Here is a 23387-nt window from a genome sequence, read left to right as displayed (position 1 = left end):
AAGGATAGGATGGTGAGCGAGAGGAGGGCCTGAGGAAAGAGCCCAAGGGGCTGCATCTGGCCCCTGGGCCTGGATTTGTCCATACCTGGACTAGCTGCTTTGGAAAGAACTTTTGATATATAGAGCTTTTCTTTTTTTATTAATTTTATCAAGTTTTAACATTTCACTGCAATTCAAATTGTACATTTTTACATTTTGTTTTAATAGTATAATTTATCATAAATTGTACCTGTCTTTTCATCTTGATGTGAGTTTCGTTGTGTTCCAGTTTTTGGAAAACAGGATATAAGTTAAAAAATAAATAGTAATGTGAATGGAGCTTATCTTAATAAAATTACTACAGGATATAAACTTACATTTATTAATAATATATCCCCCATCCCCATCTGCATGTTGTGGTTTTGACTAATGCTGCAAATATCCCCACATCATCTGGTAGAGTGACTTAGCATGCTGCCCCCTATTATGGTATGAAACAGACAACTTTAAATGTTTTAGGGTTATTTTTTGCCGTGTCAGGAGCGACTTGAGAAACTACAAGTCACTTCTGGTATGAAAGAATTGACCGTCTGCAAGGACACTGCTCAGGGAATACCCTGATGTTTTTTTGATGTGTTACCATCCTTGTGGGAGGTTTCTCTCATGTCTCCATATGAGGAGCTGGAGCTGATAGAGGGAGCTCATCTGCTCTCTCCCTGGATTCAAACCTGCAACCTGTCGGTCTTCAGTCCTGCCGGCACAGGGGTTTAACCTACTGCACCACTGGGTGCTCCATAGTGTTTTAGTTAAAATGTGTAGCAATCACAAAATCCTAAACTTTCTAGTAATGCCATGGTGCCATTAATATATTAAGTCTCTCTCTCTGTGTGTGTGTTTACAATTTTATAATCCAGTCCTGTTAGAATGTTCAAGCTCCTTTTTATGACTTTTCATTGAAAGGTGTAAATAACTCTGGAGGTGAGCAAGTTCCAAGGTTTAGGGAAGTGGGTAATTTCCTGCTCCAAAAGTTTGCACCCAAAAGAAAGAATGGAGAAACAAAAGCAGAAGTAGACCTACTTCTTACTTTCTAAAATCTTTTAAAGGTTGAGAAGGAAAATAATAGCTTTTGGGGAGTGTCCTATAGGCTGTAAACTTTCTATCACTGATATCAGTGACGATCTGCAGGGTGAGCTCTAGAATAGTGAAAATTTATGCTAGAAATGATATAATAAATAATCTAACTTTCCATAGGGTGCAGTGTTGAACTTACTACAATATGAGTAATGTGGCTGGGCTGCTAAAATTTATCAAACTAATACCAGAAGTAAAACAAGGATATTAGATGCTATATTTTTCACAATGTGATCTTCACAGAATACAGATAATACTGACCATCAGCCTGATCTTCCACAGAGCTCTTCTCAAATGAGGTTTGTGTCTGATCCCCTTCGTTATGGAGCACTACATCTGCTATTCAGGTTCTCTGCTCTTCTTTGTAGCATTTTAAGAGGGATGAAGGAGCTATTGTGAAGAGAAAGAGCAATGAAATCCATTTCAGCCACCTCCATTGCATGTAACTAAGACTGGATCTAGACCAAGTGCTGGACTGAGCTGCATAAATTGTGCTGAACTGTCATTCCTCAATATGTGTTTTTTTTTACTGGAAGTACTGGAAAGTATTATTTTCTGGAAAGAGTAATCTAAGGGGTATGAATTATTATCAATTTGATATTTCAAATTGTCAATGTTTACTCAATTCCTGATGTATTTTATTTATCTCACTGAAGATAAAATAAAAAAAAAAACAAATCAGTAGCCCCGGCCCCTGAAAGCTTTTATGGCTTGGAGCAGGCAGCTTTGATTGCTTTGACTGCTCATCACTCTGCATGACACTGGAAGGTCTAAAGGTCCATTATTTCTTGCCATATTTATGATCACCTTTCCATCCAAAACTTCAAAAACAGAGTTGCAGATTCTTGAGTATCAACTGTGTGATGAAAAGCACTTAGTTAATTGGAACTGCTATATTGCCCAAAGTAATGAAAAACATGATAGACAAGTGGAACATTTTTACTGCTGATAATTCCATTAAATAGGGTTTCAATTATCCAGCTATCTAAATAATTTGATCTTTTAATGCAGGGACAAATGATCCTTTGGGAAATGTTGACATCTTAGGCTTTGAGTCTTCATTTCATATCTTCTGACACAAGTGGCTGCCTATTACTGGAAATTACTTGTAAAAATAATGTCCCATACGACCTGCAATGTTATTGATTATGAAGATCATACTAGAAAGATCCAAATAAATGTTTTTGTATATAGAGATAGAGTACCCCATGAAGATGTCCCTGAAGTGTTTTCTTCAGTTTTTAAACTGAAGCCAAACTTCTTATATTCCTTTTAAAAATTCCCTTTGGGATATTTGTTTGCCTCAGGAGAAAGTTGAAAAAGAAAAATCCTTCTCTCCTAGCTCTGAAATGATATTAGCCAGTGTACTGTTTCATTATCTGGGCGGAGGCCACTAGGGGGCGCTATAGAGAGAGGGCTAGTCCATTTTATGAGAGTGAGGCGAGGGGGCATAATCAGTGAAAATGGAGGAAATGTTTTTCCTCCTTCAACTCCCCCCCTAAAATGGACTATTATTCTCTGTCTAGCACCCCCTAGTGGCCTCTGCCCAGAAAATGAAACAGTATCTAATCTAGTAAATGTTTGCATTGTGCTATTTTTAATTGGATGGTTTATTTGATTAGTGTTAGTTGTTTTTCCTATTATGGATGACTTTTTAGCTGTTACAGTACAACCTTACATCTGTATTGAATACATTTCTGACTTTACATGGAAACAAGAAACCACAGATAACAGTCTTTGTCACTTTCTCATTTTGTTACCTCAAACTCTAGTTGTCATTAAAAAATCCAAAATAGAAAAAAACCCCTAAAATTCAAAAAGATTTCAAAGCTCACAAAACCACCTGAGTGTTGGGGAGAAGAAGAAAAGAAACACTTTTATAATACAAAAGTCAAGCAGGGAAGTAAAAAAAAAATCTTAAACTAAAAATAAAAGAGTTGCATTTTTCTTCACTCTCACCTCTCTTCTCTTTTTCACTTTTAAATATATCTATCTATATATATTATATAATAAAAAGCATCAGACAAAAAAGGACTTTTCAAATGATGTATCCAAATATATTACCATGTTCCTCCACTGGAGGTCCCCTTTCACTCATTTTAGCATTTCAAAGTGATATTACCAAATAAATTACTGTGTTTCTTCACCAGATGTCTGAATTCAATAAGTTTAGCTGTTCTATGAGCAGTTCTTTGTGGGGGAAGGGGGAGAGAGAAATCTGTTTATAGTGATTAAAGAGGCAACTTTTTCAAACTCAAGTATTACTCATAGAAGAGTCATCAGCAGGTCTTCAACTTTGGAGAGGTTTTTTAAAAACCTTAATGTAGTCCTAAATTTTATTCAGAGAGTTGATTCTATAGAACTCTCTTCCTGAAGCAATAATGCTTAGTGACAAACAAAAGCATGACATGATCTGATGGTAATCTAGGTCCCTACTGACCAAGCTGTATTCTGTTTGTCACTATTGTCTCTGTCACTCCCATTGGGTCCTAATTAAAAGACACGAGTAGATGCTCTTCAGTTCCACTTTATCAGGAAGGAAGAATTATATTGTCCTCTTATTGCAGCCCTGTCATCACATATACCTTTGAAGGATGAATTTACTCTACCATGGTGACCCAGAAGTTGATAATATAGTAAATTTTCCCAATTATCAGGGATCTTTATTTACTAGCAGAGTAAAGAATATCTCATATTGACTCAACCTTTAGAAAGCCAGGAAATCAGTAGCTAAAGCCAGTGCCTTAACACACCTACTTCATTATCAAAAAGACCAGTGTGCATGAATTCATGGGGGCAAAGTTCTCCAGTAACTATTAGTCAGGATGTCTATGTATCATAAATTGTGCTTTCTTGTACTATAAATTCTATGCAGCAGCACTGTACAAGGTATTTAATAGGCACAAGCTCATGTGAAATATCTGAGATCAGAAAGGAAATACTCTGAGAACTCCCTTGTCACTAATAATATTTTCCAAAGAAGTGCCCTTTAATCCTGATTTTAAGTCTATGAAATAACATTATATTCACCTTAACAATTGAGTCCACCTTGGGGTTCTGGAGACCCAATTGGTGATGGATGTAATTTCTCAGAGGGTTAGTGAGAGTTCTGGAAGTTGGACATTATTCCAGCTGTGCATGTGATCTATGCATCTCACTTTGTCAACTTCTACAAATAATTTGAAAATTTTGAATAAACTGGATTTTTATGTTTTAAGCAGTCTATATTATTTTAATTATTAGCTTGTCCGTTGTGTTACATAAATCCATATGTGGAGTCATCTTAACATTGTATTAGGTAATAGTAGCCAAATAAATAATGTGGTTAGGCTTTGGAATGATCCATCAACGAATGTGGGTATGCGGCCAATATTAACTCACACTGTCCTGAGGGTAGAAGAGTGGGCCACAATCTGGAGGATAAGAGAGGCTGTTACAAGGCCATCCTTCCCCAAGTCATGTGTAGAGGGAGGGCTTGAAATCAGCCTATCCCCACTGAGCACCTATTTGGCTTCATTTGTCTAGGGGCTACCCCCCCTCGCTCCGCCCCCAATTACTTGGGCTTTGCTGTATGGCTTTGAGTTGTGGCTTCTGATATTTTTGAATTGTTTGTCAGGAAAATTGTGGCAACAGTGACCACAGGCCGCTGCCCTCAAGGTAGCATTGCTGCTTTCCTCTCCCCATGAAGTGACTCAAAAAAGGGCCCTCAACCTACACATGAGGTAGACTTATACACAAGGATATACAATGCATCCTCATTTGGTTACACTGAAGCCAAGTGTGGGAATAGATGACTAAATATTGTTGGGAAGTTGCAATGTCTACTACTGCTCTCGTTTGTTTGGAAAGATCACCTCAAATAGACTGTGGCAAATAAAAGATGGTTTGTGCTGTAAATGAGATTTTCCATCAGGGGACTAGAAAGTGAATGTGTTACTTTTAAATTAATCATAATGGGTTTCCTGAGTAAATAGTACACTTCTAGTACTGCCACAGTGTGATACTGCATGAGAGTAGAGAAACCAAAATACTATGTTTCTAGCAGCTTCAGCTGCTTTTCGATGTTTGAGTGACAGTGGAATTAAAGCATTCCCGGTGGTATTATTCAGTTTCCCCCAGGCAGAACAGCTGTCTTCCAGTAACCAGCTAGAAGGGTGCAGTACTTATTTTAAACATACATCTGAGGGGGATATATCTAAAATAGAAAGGATAATAATATTAAATTGGATTTCTGTTTTCCTAAACAACAAATCAAGGTAAGGAGTTTGCATGCAATCCTAAAATGTTAAATATTATCTAAAATTGATGGAAATATTCTTCAGATTCTGCTTCATAAACATGTAGCGTGTTTGGATTTCTGTATCAACTGATTAGTATGTAGCCGATCAGCATTTAAAGATTAAAGTTTGTGTTTGAATAAAAATACTGCCTTGGTATTGGTTACTGAGCTTTTTGGCTAAATATGCATTTATAGAATACAGGTGAATTATTCTTTTTAGGAAAATCTAAAGCATATAAAGTTCTTGTTTAGGATGGCATCACTGGTCCCTGAGAAAAAATGGAGAATGGAGGATTTTCCACAGCACTACAAGAAACCTAGCATTTTCATGAAAGCATGCAGACATTGTTGTTCGATTCTGAGAATGATGTTCTGGGAACACTCAAGCTCTGAAGGTACTTTTATTTCCCCAAAATATGGAATAAGCGAAAACAGCAGCATGCCACTTAGTGGTAAGGACAAAGAATGGCAACCATCTAAAGAAGAGTGTAATTATAAATGTTTATTCAGCCTTTTTATTATCCTGGCAAATTACTTTTGAGAATTAGGTATATAAGGGGTATAATGTGCCATGTGACATGATAAACTCTATCTGTTCAAAGAGGTTCTTCAATGTATGTGATACTTGAGTCATGCAAGTGTCTTTTTCATATTGTCATGCTGTATATACAGTCTGTTTCTCTGCTGCCTGTTTAGTCTTATGAAATGTTACTGTAAGATACCTCCTTTTCTGCAGTTTGGTAGTATACTCTATTCACACCTAAGTGGCTGAAATGGGATGTCATTAAAATTCCGCAGGAAGAACATAGGGACACAACTGAGGGTGTGCTTGGATGGTGATGGAATTAGAATAATGAAAGCAAAACATCCCTTTAGTATATCATTTTCTTCCTGGAACTGGTGTCAGTCCAGATGTAGACACTCTTTCAATCTTTAGATTACAGAAGGAGAAAAGACATCTATAAACCAAAACCTGTGCTGAAGTTCCACCTTTTATTATAGTTATTTATACACTTCTACACGAACAGACTTGATTTGATTTGAATCAAACTAATTTTAGTTGTGATCTAAATTGCTTCTCCACAAAACTCAATTTTTATAATTTAAATCACTTGGTTTATCAGTTTTAGTAGAAGTATCTTTTTAATGCGAGTTTGATTCAGATTCAGAAATACAGACGTCATTAGAAAATCGGTACACACCAAACAATTATTCTTAAATGTTTTCAGATTACTTTTCAGCTAATCAAAATGTGGGACTTTTTGGGTTATGCACACTTCTCCACCTTATTCAGATCTGCTCAGGCAGCATTTTAATATTCAGTAGGAAAATGAAATGTGCAGTTGGAAACAAGATTTTATGCAGTTGATAATATGGGCTTTGACAGGGAACAGAGTAGTTTCATGAGTACAGCTGCTAGAAAGTCCTGCTTTTCACCATCTGGCTTTGCAATGACTTTCACCATTTGATCAGTTTGTGATTCAGGGTCATATCTCAGCAGAGATGTAAATGGTAGGGTTCAGACTGCATTGTAGTAAGTGGTCTGTGGTTTGCTCTTCTCCACACTCTCATTTTGTAAACTTCACTTTGTAGCCCCATTTCTTAAGATTGGCTCTGCATCTCGCTGTGCCAGAGCACAGTCTGTTCATCACCTTTCAAGTTGCCCAGTCTTCTGTATGCCCAAGGGGAAGATTCTCATCTGGTATCAGCCACTGGTTGAGGTTCTGAGTTTTAGCCTCCCACTTTTAGACTCTTGTTTGTGGAGGTGCTCCTGCGAGTATCTCCATAGACCTTTGGAAGCTATTTCTTGATTTAAAGCATTGGCATGCTGGCTGATATCCGAACAGAGATATCCGGTCAGAGAGGTCAATGTCTTGGTTCTTTAATTACATGCTGCTACTTCCCGATGGATATCAGCTGATGCAATACTGGCTAAACAGTATAATTTCTCCAGTGGTGTAGGACACAGACAATGCAGCATATCTCATTAAGAGCCACGACCACTGTTTAAATATGATGAGATGTATTCCACACAGAGCATTCATATTCAGCAGCAGAATCTCAAAATGCAAAGGCAGATGTCTTCACTGTATCCAGTTGAGATCCCCAGGTTGTGTCAGCCAGCTTTCGTATGATATTATGAGAACATGGTGAACTTCCACTTCTTCCCCTTCTCTTCCTTCTCCTTGTCCTCCATAAGTCCTGCTTCTTTTCCTAATTGCAGGGGCAGTGAGATCCTACGGGTCTTCCTCACCTGGGGGAGTGAAGGGTGGAATGGATTATCTCTCATATGTTGGCATCTCCCTCTCTTCTCTAGTGACTTATCTCTCTCCTCCACCTCTTCATAACCTCCTCCCCAAAGTGTCTCTCCAGTCTTCCCTCACCACACACACAGAAGCTCTGCTTCTAAATTTAAGGGATATACTCAAGAGCAATAAGGGAGCTAGGACCCCCCCCCCCCCCCCAATATTAGCTGAAATACAGAAGATCCTGGAATATACCGGAGGGTTGTCACCCTGTATAATAGGAACTATCATCCAAGATATGATGACAAATAAATTCCCCCATTTGAAAATATTAACACCGGATTTGTTCTTAATGTGTCAGTTTGTTACTATGATGGCTTTCAGTTCATCTACTGAAACTCTTACTTACTAGACTTAATGCAACTCAGTTTTCTATCATTTTGCATAGAAATAATCCTTCTTTTAATGGATTTGTACTCCTAGGTTAAATTTTCATATCTCCATAATGGAGTTATTTCAGGACTAAAACTCCTCAGTGACAATGGCATGCTGACTGAATGGGGCAAGTTGGATGCAGAAGAAACTAGGAGGAAAGGGGCTGTGATAATATGACTAGAAAAAGAAAATACAAGAAGGGACATATCGCTAAGAAGCAGTGTAGCAGGAACCATATTATTACCTAGATAGGAAATTTACTGGTTCACATTATGAAGCTATTTTTAAATGTCCCTAGGAATGGAAGTGAAATGTACAGTACTGATAAAAATCAATGCAGAAATTCAAGATTTTAATGAAACTCAGCTTGCACACCAATAGATTCACCTGCCTAAGCCTACTTCCATCTGCCAAAAGTAGAAGTAAAGTGAGCAATACCTGCTCTGGGGAATATCAAGTTTCCTTGGTGTGAACTTTTTTTAAAAAAAATAATCCTGCTAATACAGTTCTATAGATGGCAAAGAGCAGCAGCTGGGAGCATGTAGCTTCAAACAGTCATGCACCTTCAAGTAGTTTCCAACGCATGGTGACCCTATTACTGATTTTTCTTGGCAAGTTGTGTTCAGATGGAATATGTTTTTGGCTTCTGCTGAGACAGAGGGTGTGACCTGCCCAAGGTCAATCAATGCGTTTCTATGTATGAGGCTCTGAATAATTTGCAATAAATGTATTTAGTTAGGCTTTGACCTGCTGAAGAAGCCTGCTTGTGTACTCTTAAATTATTTTAAATTCAGATTTTGTTTTAATAGGATCTTTACATGTATTTAATAGTATAATATATGGTTGTTTTAGACATATCTACTTTTAATCATCTTGCGAGTTACTCTGTTTCCAGTATTGGGAGAAAAGCAGGAAATAAAATATATTAAGTAAATGCACAGCACTTCAGTGTTGTCAAAAATAACGAGAACTCGCTCTATATGTTGTTGCACATCCATTTCCCCTCCATTGTAGAGTGACCTGCAAGAATTATATGGAACAGTCTTGCAGTGCATCTCACTGTTCCATCCACATTGGAGATTGAGGGACTGTGCAGCCCACTATTAGTATTGCAGGTCAGAGCCCTTCCACACAGTCATGCATCCCAATTCAAAGCTGATAATTTGGGATTTTATTCACCTGTGTCGAAGGAGCCTCAGAGGGGTACTAAACTGATTTCCTCCCAAACAAAACAGTTGGATGAAGAAGGGTCTTGTGAGCTGTTTTGGGTCCCAATTCTGGCAAAAATAGCATGATAGTGGTGATTGTTGTTACTATTATTTGTGATGGAGGACAGTCCCCACTCAATATTAATAGCCACATTAATTTCCCATGGTTATTAATAAAACCATGTTTATGATTTTGTGCACAGTTTCATGACTACAATACAATTTACTTAATTTAGGGTTTTACTTTAATGTGAGTAAAAGCAGCATAGATACCTGACTTTCAGCAGCTTTTAGTTTATTAACCCCAGTTCAGGCTTTGTTAATCATTAATGCATTGAAAATAACTCCTAAGATGACCTGATCCCTCGGATTGACTCTTTTTAAGTATTGCCAGCATCTGTCGCATGTAGTTTCAGAAGCTATAGACTGAATACTAAACTGCACGATTGAACTCTTAAAGCTCCCCCCTCTTTTTTTTTTTTGAGGTTTTAAAAAATGTCTAGCAGCAACTGGGAAATACTGTAATTAAACTGGTTTGATGAGGAAATAGATGATATTGAATGTTTTCACTCATCTGCAGGGTATACTACCATTTGTTCAGGGCAACATCATTGCTATTGGATGCATTGTCTGAGAATTGCTTGGATTTGTGGTTTTTACTATGAGGGATGTGAGGTGAAATAGACAAGGTTGCCAGCAGGGATGAAGAGACTCCTCTCCACAGGACCATTTTGAGGTTCAGCTCAATCAAGAGAAAAAAGCGGCAGAGTGCACAGAATCATTAAGCTGACTCTTGAGAAGCAGATTGCAATTTGATTATTAATAAGAAATGGTAGTTGATTTATTCTGATGAAGTCTCAAAATTATGTATAAGCTATTTAGATGTATATTATTTACCGCCTTTTCCCACCAGCAAATGTGTTGATTTAAGCCTTGGAGGAGAAACATCTGTTTGATTCCAAAGAGATCCTTTGCAGTCCCTTGCAAATAATGAAAAATCCCAATTTTCCTAGTTTCCAACAGACCTCACAACCTCTGAGGATGCCTGCCATAGATGCAGGCGAAACATCAGGAGATAATGCTTCTAGAACATGGTCATACAGCCCAAAAAAACTACAACAACCCAATCCCAAATTACTTGAAAGATTAACCAATTTATTCTGCTTTTGCATTTAGATAAATTCAGAAAACGAAATATGCTTCCCATCAGCACTACTTCTAAACTAGACATACGTCATACCAAATCCACCTAGAGTTGTGATAATCAATATTTAGGATCCTAAATATAGCATGTTATCCTTAACATTATTTAAAATGGTTGTGCTTTATGTTGCTTATTACTTTTACTTAGCTTTTGGGGGAGGGGGAGTGGGAGAGGGTGGGGGAACTTTACATTAAAAAAAACAAACAAATTAAAAACCAGTGTTATTAAAACTCATCCCCAAAATATTTTTAGCTCCAGGTGTTAAGTCAAAGGAACAAGTAAATGTTATTCATTGCACAAAATAAGCAGTACTCGTACCAATCAATACACTTTATGCAAAAGGAAGTTAGTTGTACCTTTGTTACCCAAAACAGAACCTGTTACACATTACATATTGTGTCACTTCCAAGCTGCTGGAGCTCCACTTCCAAGCTGTTTCCGCGTGTGTGCCCCTACAGTAGGAAGCCCTGGCAGTGGAACAAATAAACAAAATGAGATCTTGATTACAAAGATCATATTACAGAAACCAAATTGCAGAAGAGGTTTTTAATTTTTATAATTCACTTGAGTGACAATTGATTTTATACTAAAATCTAATTGTATGCTGTAATTGAAGAGCTATTTTTAGTGCTTCCTACCAGCTGGTAGCACAGATGGTGCAGATTGCAAAAAGCTCTATAATGGGTGAAGGCTAATGTGTTGGCGCAAAGCAGCTTGACTGTGTGGACGTATGAACACCTTTCTCCATTTCAAGCTACCTAATAAGTCTGGCTTTCACTGGAAAAAAGATACTGGAACTTACTTGCATGTTGGGTGAAATGAAAATTTAGGCATGTAACTAAGAAATACAATCATGTAATTCATTTTTTGTGATTTCTTCCCCCATTGCATGACCACAACGGAATATTCTTCATCAAAGAATGATAAAGAAAATATGTATTATTGTTGAAATGAGGATATCAAAATTGCAACATGACAGAGGCATTGTGTGTGAGCTTTGCATATTCTCTTACAGAAACCAACCAGATTGAGACAATAATGTGGACACATTTTTTCTGTGCAGCTAGTATTTAAGTTTAACAGCACATATACATTCAAGCTTTCAGAAAAGTTCAAATTGGTAGGACAACTGATCTTTTCAGCTTCCTGGTGAGAACCTCATTCAAAAGCAGATTTTACATGGGGCTCCCAGGAGTTGTTTCTGTTTCATGTGACTTATTCAGGTTGTTCTATCAACCCCTTTGATCACTAGAAAATCGATGCTTGCATCTCACTGATCATGAAACAACTTAAATAAAGCACCAGACTTACATTATAACTGCACGGTCTGTGATGTAGTCATTCTGTTAAAGCTAAAATTTCCCAGTACTTTTAGGTTTTGGGTGCAGTATGAATTTCCTAGCAGAAAATGTGATTGTGATAAAAACGAAATTGCAATACAAAGATGAAGTAAAGAGCTGTGACCCAAGTTCCTAGCCCTGAGCTGAGCTAAGATTGGGATGGCTTGAATTGATCCACTCTGGTTCCATCCCTTGGTTAAAGATCTACGCCCTGCAACAATTTGATGATAACATTTTCCTCTTGTAAAGCTCTGGTTAAGATGCAGGAATCATTCCATGAGCCTAGAAAATATTGAGTACATTCTCACTGAATTCTCCAAATCTCTTCATGTTCCCATGGAACACCTTGCAGCATTCTCAGGAAAGGATGAAGAGGGATATGACCACTGCACAGAGCAGTGCATTTTTTAAAAAAATGTCTTAGGTGCAAGCAAAATACAGGTGTCTTTGGGGAGTTAATAAGTCCAGTTAATACAGTGTTTGTTTGTTTTTGCTTTATGTTTTCAAATTATAAGTGTTGATCATCTTGTGTATATTAGGTGGCAACTGCTGACAATCCATTTCGATTTGACCATCTAACACATTAAAATATGGCCAAGTCAAAGGCAGAAGGATTAATACTACTTCAAGATACTGTGTTCAAAATTTTGTCTGTTAGGTTCTTTGTATATTCAGATGTGAATGTCTCAACTTTCCATCTGTGTAGCTTCATTAAAACTGTCATATCCTATTACCTAAAATGCTTTTTGCAAAGCCTGACATGCCTGCAAACAAGTGTTGAGTAGGAGGATTAACTTTTCAAACAAACAAACATTGGATATACAACAACCAGGCATAAAACATTAATTAGTAATATCTCAAGGGGAACCATCTGGAAATGGGACAAGTAATGATGTTCTGTCACAGACTTTGAGAGTAATTTAGAGGCACAATATTTTAGTTTTGCTAGATGGCGGTCAAGATATTACAGGTATGAAATAGTTAATGAAGTAGATGTGTTCCTGGATATTATGTCTTTAACAGAAAATTGGGGGCCAGAAGCAAAAATAACACAGAAAGCAGAAGAATATGTTCCTGCATCACAAAAAGGGGAAGAAGTTCTGTAAGCTTTTCATTCTAACCTAACAGTATGCATACGTGAAATTAAAGCATCACGTTAGTTAGGCTTTTAGCCAGTAAACAAAAATATTTTGAACTTTTTAGAGACCTCTTGGAAACTTCTTTGAAGATGCAGCCAGGGATGATTTCTTTCTTTTTCATTTGCCCCCATGTTTTTATCATTTCTATTGTGGTGGCAAAACTTACAGATCTATGCCTTTAAAATATGCTGCAGTAGCCTGATGATACAGCCACATGTGCTCTTTCTATTTCTTTTTTGCTGCTCACACATGTTCAGTAAGGAAATTTATCATTCATTTTCCAGTTTCAGATACCGTGCAGGAAAATAGTGGCAATGGTGGTCAAGGTCAGCTGTCTCTCTGAAATGGTGCCAACACCTTTTGTTCTCTGCAGAATGACCCTTGATTTATCTATGAGTCATATCAAAATCCATACTTTGGTCCCCAACCCTGCCTCAATTTGTACATGAAGATAACTTATACATGAAGATAACTTATACATGGGCTGATAACTTATACATGAGCTGATCTTGACCAATGGTTCTCACCCTATGGGTTCCCAGGTGTTATGACCTACAACTCCCAGAAATCCCAGCCAGCTTACCAGCTGTTAGGGTTTCTGGTCAAAACATCTGGGGACCCACAGGGTGAGGACCACTGGTATACAGTATTCAGAATCAAAATCAGAAATGTTTGCCAAAATTTTCCAAACACCCAAACAGGATTAAGGGATTTTTTTCTTTTTTCACCTGAACCTGATTATGCAACAGATTTTCAGTAAGATGCAATTAACATACATTATATGATACAGAGTATGTGCTCTTAATTTATGGCATTGGTTTTTATACTTCGTTGAAATAATCTTTAGCTTCTAACTGTAATGGTTGTCTGAGAAACTGTATAGGTCAAAATTTGTATACCATATCACATCATTTTACTATCAGAAAGTTCTAATATGATTTATCCTCTATTATATTCATTTTACTTGCTTGGCTTCACTTTTCTTCTTAAGGTTTGTGGCCTCAGCTTTTCACTGTTGTTTTGCAGTTGTGGCTGATGAAGTAAACTCAGGTAACATTTTCAAATATTCTGTCCTCATAACCTTAAGTGCTTCACACAGACATAGCATAATATAGTCTCATGCTGGATCACATCAGGCTCTGCTGATTTCAATCTATTAGATGAAAAATTGCAGTGTATATCTCCCTCTAGCTTTCGAAGAAGGAAGAGAATAGCTAAATAGTATTACTATTTCCCATGCATTATTCTGATTCACTGGTCTTCTTCCATCCTTCCTGGTTAACTGGCACCTCGATCTTACGCTTCTTTCCTTTTAAATTGAGAAATGCATCTATAAACAAATATACTTCCCTGTCAGTCCGTTCCGAATGTGTGTCCCCCATCCCCATTCTAGCACATTTTACTTCTTGCCATCCTGTGCACATGTCACTGAAGAACTAGAAAATCCATTGTAGGCTACAATGCCCTGAACATTGTGGTTCAAAAATGTTAATTTCACAAGCTGTGTTCCACTCAATCACAAGACCAAACCGGCTTCCTCCACTCCCCACACAGGTATGATGTTCTAAATGAAATTCTAAGACATAAAAGTAAAGGTAAAAATAAAGGTAAAGGGTTTCCTTTGACATTAGGTCTAATTGAGTCCGACTCTGGGGGTGGTGCTCATCTCCATTTCTAAGAGCCGCCATTGTCCATTAATGCCTCCTAGGTCATATGGCCGGAATGACTGCATGGAGCACCCTTACCTTCCCGCTGAGGTGGTACCTATTGATCTACTCATACTTGCATGTTTTCAAACTGCTAGGTTGGCAGAAGCTGGTGCTAACAGCAGGTGCTCACCCCATCCCGTGGATTTGAACCACCGACCTTTTGGTCAGCAACTCAGCACTTTAACCCCTTGTGCCACCATGGCCCCTATTGGAAGACTTACATTTAATTCTTTATCTTTTCCTATTAGAACTTTCCCAATATACAGTGCAATAATAAAGTGATTTAATATTGCTTGACTAGTATTCTCTTCCCAAGGAAGCCTGGAAAAAATAAGTGTAGTTTTGAAAACATTATGTTGTTAAATATATGGGTCCACATCAATAGGGCTGAAGCATCTATTGGTGGTTACAAATTAAATGCTTCCATGTTGTAGAGTAATTAATGGCAGCAAATCAGATGAGTGTGTGGAGATATAGGAAAAGAACATAACTCTTCATCCTATGTTCTGCAACAAACAGTTTTCAGCTACACAGCAGACATTTTTGCCTCTGTTTCTGTTGGAATCACAGGCACCTTAAAGGGCCAGACTCAAAAGTGGCTTCAAAACAGAGTTTATTAAAACAAAAGAAAAAGGACGCAGAGGAACTTAAATGCAGTGCCACTGGTCAAAACTCAAGAAACAAACCAGACCTGGCCCAAAAAGGTCAACAGAAATATAATCCAGATTAACTGGATACAAAAGAAACGAATCAAACAAAGCGCTCTGAGGCAGAACAAAAAGGCACAATACATAGATGGTTAACAAAAGGAGGGGCCGCAGGAAGAGAAGCATCATCAGCCGAAGTCCAGGGTTGAAGCAGAAGGAATCCGAAACAGCGCTGCTCCAATGTCCACAGAAGCAGCGTCCTTAGCCAAACCAGTCCAGGTCCAGGAAGGGAGAAGTCCACATTCACGAGAAGCCAATCCGGGTCAATAACATGCAAACGATCAGGAGGTCCAAACTGCAGATCCCAAACCAACGCCGAACATGAAAACCCATCACCCCTGAACCCACTTTTATTTACAAATCATCATCAGAAGATGAACTGACCACTGCCCCATCATTATCCCCCGCAGCAGCTCCCAGCTCTTCACGTGAATTCCCTTGTCCTTCCCTCCAATTCCTCCATCTCCTGTCAAGACTTAGGTCCCCCCAAGACTCAGTTGGATCCCCTGATTGCCAGTCTTCACCCCTAGATAACCCCATGAAGGCATCACTAGTTGTTGGCTCCTCACAAATAGCTTGCACTTCTCTTATCTTAGACCAATCCATGGTGTCTCCTTCTTCTCCTTCACTCATTGAACCATCATCCCCAAAGAATCCCTCAAATGATTCCTCATCTATAGGTGCTGTAAATGTGTCCCGAATCCTCTTTCTCTGCTGCTCATCATCAGATTCCTGGCTCAGGCTCTCAATGTTACTCATTTTTAAAAGTAGTTTTTATTGGTGGGACAGAAGAGAGTAACTGAAAATAGTCCGCCCCTTGATCTCACTGCATAACCGTCATGCTTGTAAAGTTATGCTCTCCAAGATGATGTTCACCAGATGTGTTGTAAGATAAGTTGCCATTGTACCATTGACCACTGATATGGTGTCTGAATAGCTAATGTGCTCTCATGCTTTAAACATAAGACTACGTCTCTGAAGATGATGCTTGGTCATGGCAACACACTGAGTGACCTCAGTCTCACGGGAAGGTAAAACTCCTCTCTGAACAAATCTTGTCAATATAACCTTGTGATGGATTTCCTTAAGGTAATTCAGAAAATAATTTGAAGGCACACAACAGTAAATTATTTTTGAACCCACTGATCCTTTTCTTTGGAAGAAAGAAAAACATTGATATCCAAAAATAGTAACTACATTTATGACTGCAGTCTAAAATTTATATTTGACATTTAAATTCTGGTATATAACACCTGGCTGCTGCTTTGCATTTATTCAGAAGAAAAGAAGCCAGTCTGTGTTCAATGATCACCACCTAGTGGCATTTACATTAAAAGACATCCTATATAATTTGCATTTTGTGATGTCCTTACCACTACCCCACTTTCATAAAGTATCATCCAATGTTAAAACCCAAAGCAATATACAGATTGGTTAAATAGCATTTTAGTTGCTCATTTATTGATTCCAGTGCTTGCTTTGGTTGAGTGTCTAAAACCTCACTTAGCCCTCAATCTGAGACTTCCCAATAGACCCAACCATTTAAAAATTGAAGATAGAAAATCCATGGGAAGGTCACCAGTATCCATGCAGTTTAATCGTAGCTACATTTATCAGGAAATAATCCTGAACACAAGGAGGAATTTATTTCATTTAAGTTTACTTGCTGTATGCTTCAAAATGCTGATTGAAGTACTTTCCCCAGCAACTTCCATTTCTCCTTCTTGGGGTTTAATCTAAAAATACTGTCCAAAATTTGGCTTAATATTTGGGAGAACCAAAATTCAAAAATGGTTGGCTATGTGTTTATTTTAAATACAAAGTTGCTGAGGGATTCCCCTCTTCCCTGCATGCTTTGAAGGCATCATTCTTCCTGAAGCATGCCCTACTGAACCAATACCATACCATGATGTAGCATTGCTCCTCCAGGGCATTTTGTCCTATATTTCAAAGAGAATGCAATTTGTATCATAAGAAGTCAACCTTCACTTGAACTGGAAGCAGTTGTGGTTTTGTCCTTGTTAAATAAATGCATCATAACCTCATTTAAAAGTTTCCTGATCCCTCATAGTTAATATATTCTGCCCAATTCATTTGGGATGGCTGCTAATCCCGTCTTGCCTACTTTCACATTGCAAATTTGTTGCAGAGCTGAGATTTATATAAGGAACTTCATGATTTATAGGTGAGGTTGTTCACCACTGTTCTACACCAACTCACACTGAGCTCAGTGGGATTTAATATCTTAAGAAATGTAAAGGGATTGGGTTGTAGTTTACAGCTACAGATGTTTAAGCTGTATTTGTCACAGTAAAAACTTCTGGGTATCCAGGTTTCCTATTGCGTAGCAAGGTTAGTTCAAAGGTTGCTCAAGAAAGACTTTGGGCCCTTCCACACAGGCCTATATCCCAGAATATCAAGCCAGAAAAATCCCACAATATCTGCTTTGAACTGGGTTGAGTCCACACTCAGACAATGCGGGGATTTCTGCCTTTATATTCTGGGATATAGGCCTGTGTGGAAGCACCCATAGAAGGAATTAGAATTCATGAAGCAGCTTGTTTGAGCTTCTGAACAGGGATGATGGGTTGTTCCTGTTCTTTAAAAATGTCTTCTCTTTTTTGCATACAAATTACATTTTTATATGAGTGCACTTGTAATCAAGGCAGACTTCATATTCTGATTATTCTAAGGTCTTGCTTCTTTAACTTCCATTTGCCCATTGTAGGCACAAGCACATACCTTTCAATTCAGCTTTTTGTATTTGAAGAACTATGAAATATACAGTCATCATAAAGGGTCCATAATGTTGACTTGCTAACATCTTGGTTCACTTGTCTAGCTATTACCTCCTAACCATTTTCCAGAATTCCTACATAATTGTGACAAAGGATCAAAATCCTAGGTTGATATGGTATGATCACCATATCTGTGGGGGCATATGTTCCAGGAACTCATACAGATACCTGAAACCACAGATAATTGCAAACCCATAACTTGACTATATTTGTGCCAGAAGCATACTATAGAATAGCATTGGGGGACCTAAAGAGGCCCACCAACCCAGGGATAATAGTTTTTGGAGTGTAGATAACTGAAATCATAGATATCAAGTCCCTTGATAAAGGAATTGTCCTGTGCTGATACACACAGATTCAACAGACTAAGCGGTCATTGTGAGGTGATTTAATCAACACTACAAAGTGGTTTCTTTTCCCCATAAAATGGATAGTTTTAATTTGCTTCTAATTAAAAAAGGGAAAGGCTGTTCCTGGAGACATGACTGCTGAGAGCCAAAATATGCATTCCTCCCCAATGGCAGGGCTTCTTCCTAGTGGTAGAAACCCCCTGAGAGAAGATAAAAATATATTTTACACAGAGAAGGACTGCAAGCAGTAGGGGTCTTGAAATATGTAAGCCACCCTTACAATAATCAGCATTCTCAGTGTGTGTTCATATGTGTTAAGAGTTTGGTAAAGTTGACTTTTTGGACTACATCTGGGGATTTTATTCCCCAGCAGGTTGGAGAATAAAATGTTGGGGGTTTTATTCAGCAACATTTCCAAGTTCTGTGTTTGATTATTTCTTTCTTACCAAGTTCTTTACATATTATGTGTTTTCAAGTTTTAAAGAAAACCTTTGTTAGTTTATTTCCATGTCAGCATTGGTTGTCCTGATTATCATCTTTGTTGGGAAGGTAGGCTGTAAATATAATCGTTCAATGCATTATGCACACAGGATTGTGCAGTCCTGGAGACAATGATACAGGATTTGTATAAAGTAGCACATATGAAATTTTTATTGTCTTCAAAATTTTTGTATCTGTTTTATTGCTAAATACACAGGCAGCTGAGTGTCTGCATCCAAGAGAAAGGTCTACAGCCAAACAAGCATCCAATTTCCAACCAAAGCATCTCTATAATATGGCTGTAGTCTAGTTCCTACTAGCTCTAATAGGTCTTTGCACTCAATCTCTTATTGTGATTCGAATAAAAAATCCAGCATAAGTGTATAAGCTGTCTCTGGGCCCCACTCTCCAGTTCTTCGAAGTGCCGCCTTATCAAGATTAGATCCCAATCTTTAAGGGTGTTCTGTTTAATACTTTTTCATACTGATTTTCAAGTCAGAATTTGATAACGTTATTCCTCATTTTTTTAAAAAAAATACTTATTACAGTGTTTCTCTTACTCTGATGTCAAAAGTTAACTTGTTACACCACTTCTTGCAAAGCTTCTTAGTTTTCTGCTAATTTCTGTTAGCATTTTGAGAGAAGGGCCCTTTGGATTGATAAAGTAAAGGTAAAGGTTTCTCCTGACGTTAAGTCTAGTCGTGTCTAACTCTGGGGTGTGGTGCTCATCTCCATTTCTAAGCCAAAGAGCCAGTGTTGTCTGTAGACACCCCCAAAGTCATGTGGCCAGCATGACTGTATGGAGTACCATTATCTTCCCGCAGAAGCGGTACCTATTGATCTACTCACATTTGCATGTTTTTTAACTGCTAGATTGGCAGAAGCTGAGGCTAACAGGAGGAGTGCATTTCCCGGATTCAAACCACTAACCTTTTGGTCAGCAAGTTCAACAGCTCAGCAGTTTAACCCACTGCACCACCGGGGGAGGGGGAGGGGGGCTTAGATTGATAAGAAAATGCCATAAAAACTTGAAAAATCCTGTCAAAAGGTCTCTTAAAATGTCACTAGAAGTCACTTTGGAAAATAAATTGAACCCATTGCTTGTTGTATTCTAAAGCAAAAATACATGTGATTCATTACAAGTTGAGTCTCTTGTATCTGAAATGCATGCATTTCTGATAAAAAACACAACAAATCTAAAACACCGGAAATACATAATGAGTAATTTTGGCCATAAGCCCCGAGTCTAAACATGACTTTCAATTGTTTCTATGAAGTGTATGTTTCCTATACACTTCATAGTAATAACCTAAAGGTAATTTTATACAATATTTTATTTTTATTTTTTGCATGAAATAAACTTGATGTGCACTGAGCCATCAGAAAACAAATTTGCCACCCATGTGAACAATTTTGAATTTTGAAGTCTTTCAGATTTCAGAATTCTGGATGAGTGATGCTCAACCTGTATTTCCAAATTCTGGTGTGGATGTATACTGAAACACACCTCCCCATCATGTTGTGATCAAACCAAAGCACAAACAGAGAAAAGCCTCAAATTTAGAGACAGAACACAATTCATAATGATGTGTATCCAGTGGAGAAAAGTAAATTCAGTTAATTTCACAGCTGAAGAGGTGTGTCTGGCAGTATTCTGATGTCCCAAAGTGATGCTTATTATATAATATTCCAATTATTCTCTGATTAAGTAACTTCTAAGCACCTGTTTTCAAAAGTTCTTCAGTAAGACACTTCTCCCTTAATAGAGTCAGGATGATTTAGTTATGCATTCATTATCTTATAGAATAATTTATCATAAGACACAGTTTTGTAACGTTAAAATATTGGCAGCAGAACATTTTCTTCTAGCAGATAGAAAAACTAGTTGCAGTACTTGGCTAAGAAAATGGATGTAACATTCAGGGCAGCATCTGACAAATGAACAGCAGTCTGGCAGGAAGCCAGTGACTCTGTGTACCATCTGGTGAATTTTATATTTTTGTTAAAGGCTATTATAATTTCACCTGTCTCTGGTGAAAATTGTCTGTTGAGGTAGCTGCAAAGCCTACTCTTTCTGGTTTTGACCTTTTTTGCTTCTATTAGCATGTGTTTTACTATGTGGTTTCTGAGAAGAGCGTTCACACAAGATTAGACTTGCATTTGAATATATTGGGAATATGTATCATGAGAATTAAACCCTGTCTAACTAAAGGTGACTCTGTGTACTTTATCATCTCAGCTTTATATTGTCAGTTTATCATGACAAAAGGACCATAAAGGAAGACAGTTCCCTTCTTCAGGGACAGAATTAAGATACAGGCTAACACTTCAGAAAAAGCTTACAACGATTTCTTGCCCTTGGCTGCTGCATGCACAGAATGGATTGCAAATACTCTGCTATTCCAAATATGGTAACTGTTAGTTTGTTCACAGATTCAATTTGGCCAGTTCCCTTCGGCTAATCCTGTTGTTTGGCTGGCCGTAGCAGCAAGGGTTCAGCCTCCATGTTTCTTCCAGCCGCAACAGAACAGTGGTTGTCGGAAACCAGCTGCCTTCAGTTACAAGTGGAGTGTGAGAGGGAGGCATCTACTAGAAGGAAAAGCACGAGGGCGAAAAAGGCACCACTCCAGGGCCTGCAAATCAAGAGAAAAGAGAATGCTTTTAAAAGGAAGCCCAGGATAGGATAACTCCAGGTCAATTGCTCTCCATTCCCTGGGAAGTGTGGAAGCCTCCTTAAAATGCCTTGAAAAGCTGTGTACTGCAGGGAGAGTGTACCATGTTTGTCTCCTCTAGAATAGAAACAGCTTTAACTACTAAGCATTAAGGCAGCAATAGGAAACCTTACCATGCCAACCAGATTTGATGTGGATGATTGAGATGGTATGAACTGTAGAGTTTATGGTTGAGAGAATTGATTTTAATGTTTATGTATGTGTATAGTCTATCTATGTCCTGGCATTAAATGTTTGCCATTTATATGTTGTGCTCCGTCCTGCGTCCACTTGGGGTTGAGATGGGTGGAATATAAATGTTTTAAGCAAAATGACTAATAAATTAAACCCAAAGCAGAAAGCACCTACTAACCCCAAAAGTGACAATCACTCAAGAAATTGATTTTGTCATTTGAGAGTTGGGATTTATAGTTAGCATACAATCAAAGAGCATTCTGTACTCTGACAATGATGGAATTGAACCAATCTTGGCACACAGAACTCCCATTACCAACAGAAAACACTAGAAGGGTTTGGTGGGCATTGACCTTGAGTTTTGGAGTTGTAGTTCTCCTACATCCAGAGAGCACTGTGGATGCAAACAATACTATATCTGGACCAAACTTCGCACAAATACACAATATGCCCAAATGTGAACACTTGTGAAGTTTGGGGAAAATAGACCCTGACATTTGGGAGTTGTAGTTGCTGGGATTTATAGTTTGCCTACAACCAGGGCATTCTGAACTCCACAAACAATGGAATTGAACCAAACTTGTCACACAGAATCCCCATGATCAACAGAAAATACAGTGATTTCTGGTGGTCTTTGGCGACCCTTCTAACATCTCCTCATGACACTCCCCCCCAGGGATCTCAGCCCCCAGGTTGAGAAATGCTACCTTAAGGCCAACCAGTCCAACTGCTTTCACCAGGACAAGAAAACATAATCAAAGCCCTCCTGACAAAGAGCCATCCAGCCATAGACATAGATAGATATATAGATAGATAGATAAATAGATAGATATGATTCACACACACACACATATGACAGATATAATATCATAGATTTGAAAGGGACCTCTAAAGAAGAAGAATTATATGTTGCATGGTCCAGAGTAGGCAAACCAGACAGTCTCTACAACATCACTGACAAAGAAGCAATGAGAAATACTGATTATCCACAAGCATAAAGATATATATTAGAAACCAACACTTTCTCATTACTTTATTTCCAGATCACCAGACTGGTCCACAGCAATGCGTGGCAGGGGATGGCTAGTATAGTATAAATATGATATTATATACTATATACAGGAATCAACAAGATCTTTCACAATCACTGTGAGAAATCTATGCTTATGTGAATCCTGTCTGCTCAACACACTTTATATATAAGATTCATATATTTCAGAGCTTTCTCATAAAAATGCTTTTTTGTTAGCTGGAGATAATCTAACTTTTGATAGGATATAAGGAGTGGCAGTGAGGGAAAACAGTCTCTTCATATCTAGGAGGTGATATAGAATTAGTTAAAATACTTATACAGACATCCCCTGCTTTTCAGTGACTCACTTTTCATTGATCTGCTCTTGACTGTTCTAAATTATACTCTGAACTATATTTTTGAAACATGGTTTGCTCTTTTGACCATGCACTGTTTTTCTCTCT

General features: G+C 38.0%; 1 protein-coding gene across 2 annotated transcripts in view; it reads left to right on the top strand.

Moving 5' to 3' along the window:
- Nucleotides 1-23387, top strand: part of KCNIP4 (potassium voltage-gated channel interacting protein 4) — a 389707-nt gene that overhangs the window by 30335 nt on the left and 335985 nt on the right. The window contains exons 1-2 of one of the 2 annotated variants that reach the window (XM_060777886.2): nt 5233-5366; nt 5642-5784. The exons of the other annotated variant lie outside the window; for it this stretch is intronic. Of the exons in view, the coding sequence (XP_060633869.2) occupies nt 5643-5784 (142 nt within the window). The 5' untranslated portion in view covers nt 5233-5366; nt 5642. Of the gene's footprint in view, nt 1-5232; nt 5367-5641; nt 5785-23387 lie in introns of those variants that run through there. 2 annotated transcript variants of the gene reach the window in all.

The sequence above is a fragment of the Anolis sagrei genome, chromosome 5 (assembly GCF_037176765.1).
Source record: "Anolis sagrei isolate rAnoSag1 chromosome 5, rAnoSag1.mat, whole genome shotgun sequence".
In the NCBI taxonomy this organism is placed as follows: Eukaryota; Metazoa; Chordata; class Lepidosauria; order Squamata; family Dactyloidae; genus Anolis; species Anolis sagrei.
This window is presented reverse-complemented; position numbering and strand designations above follow the sequence as displayed.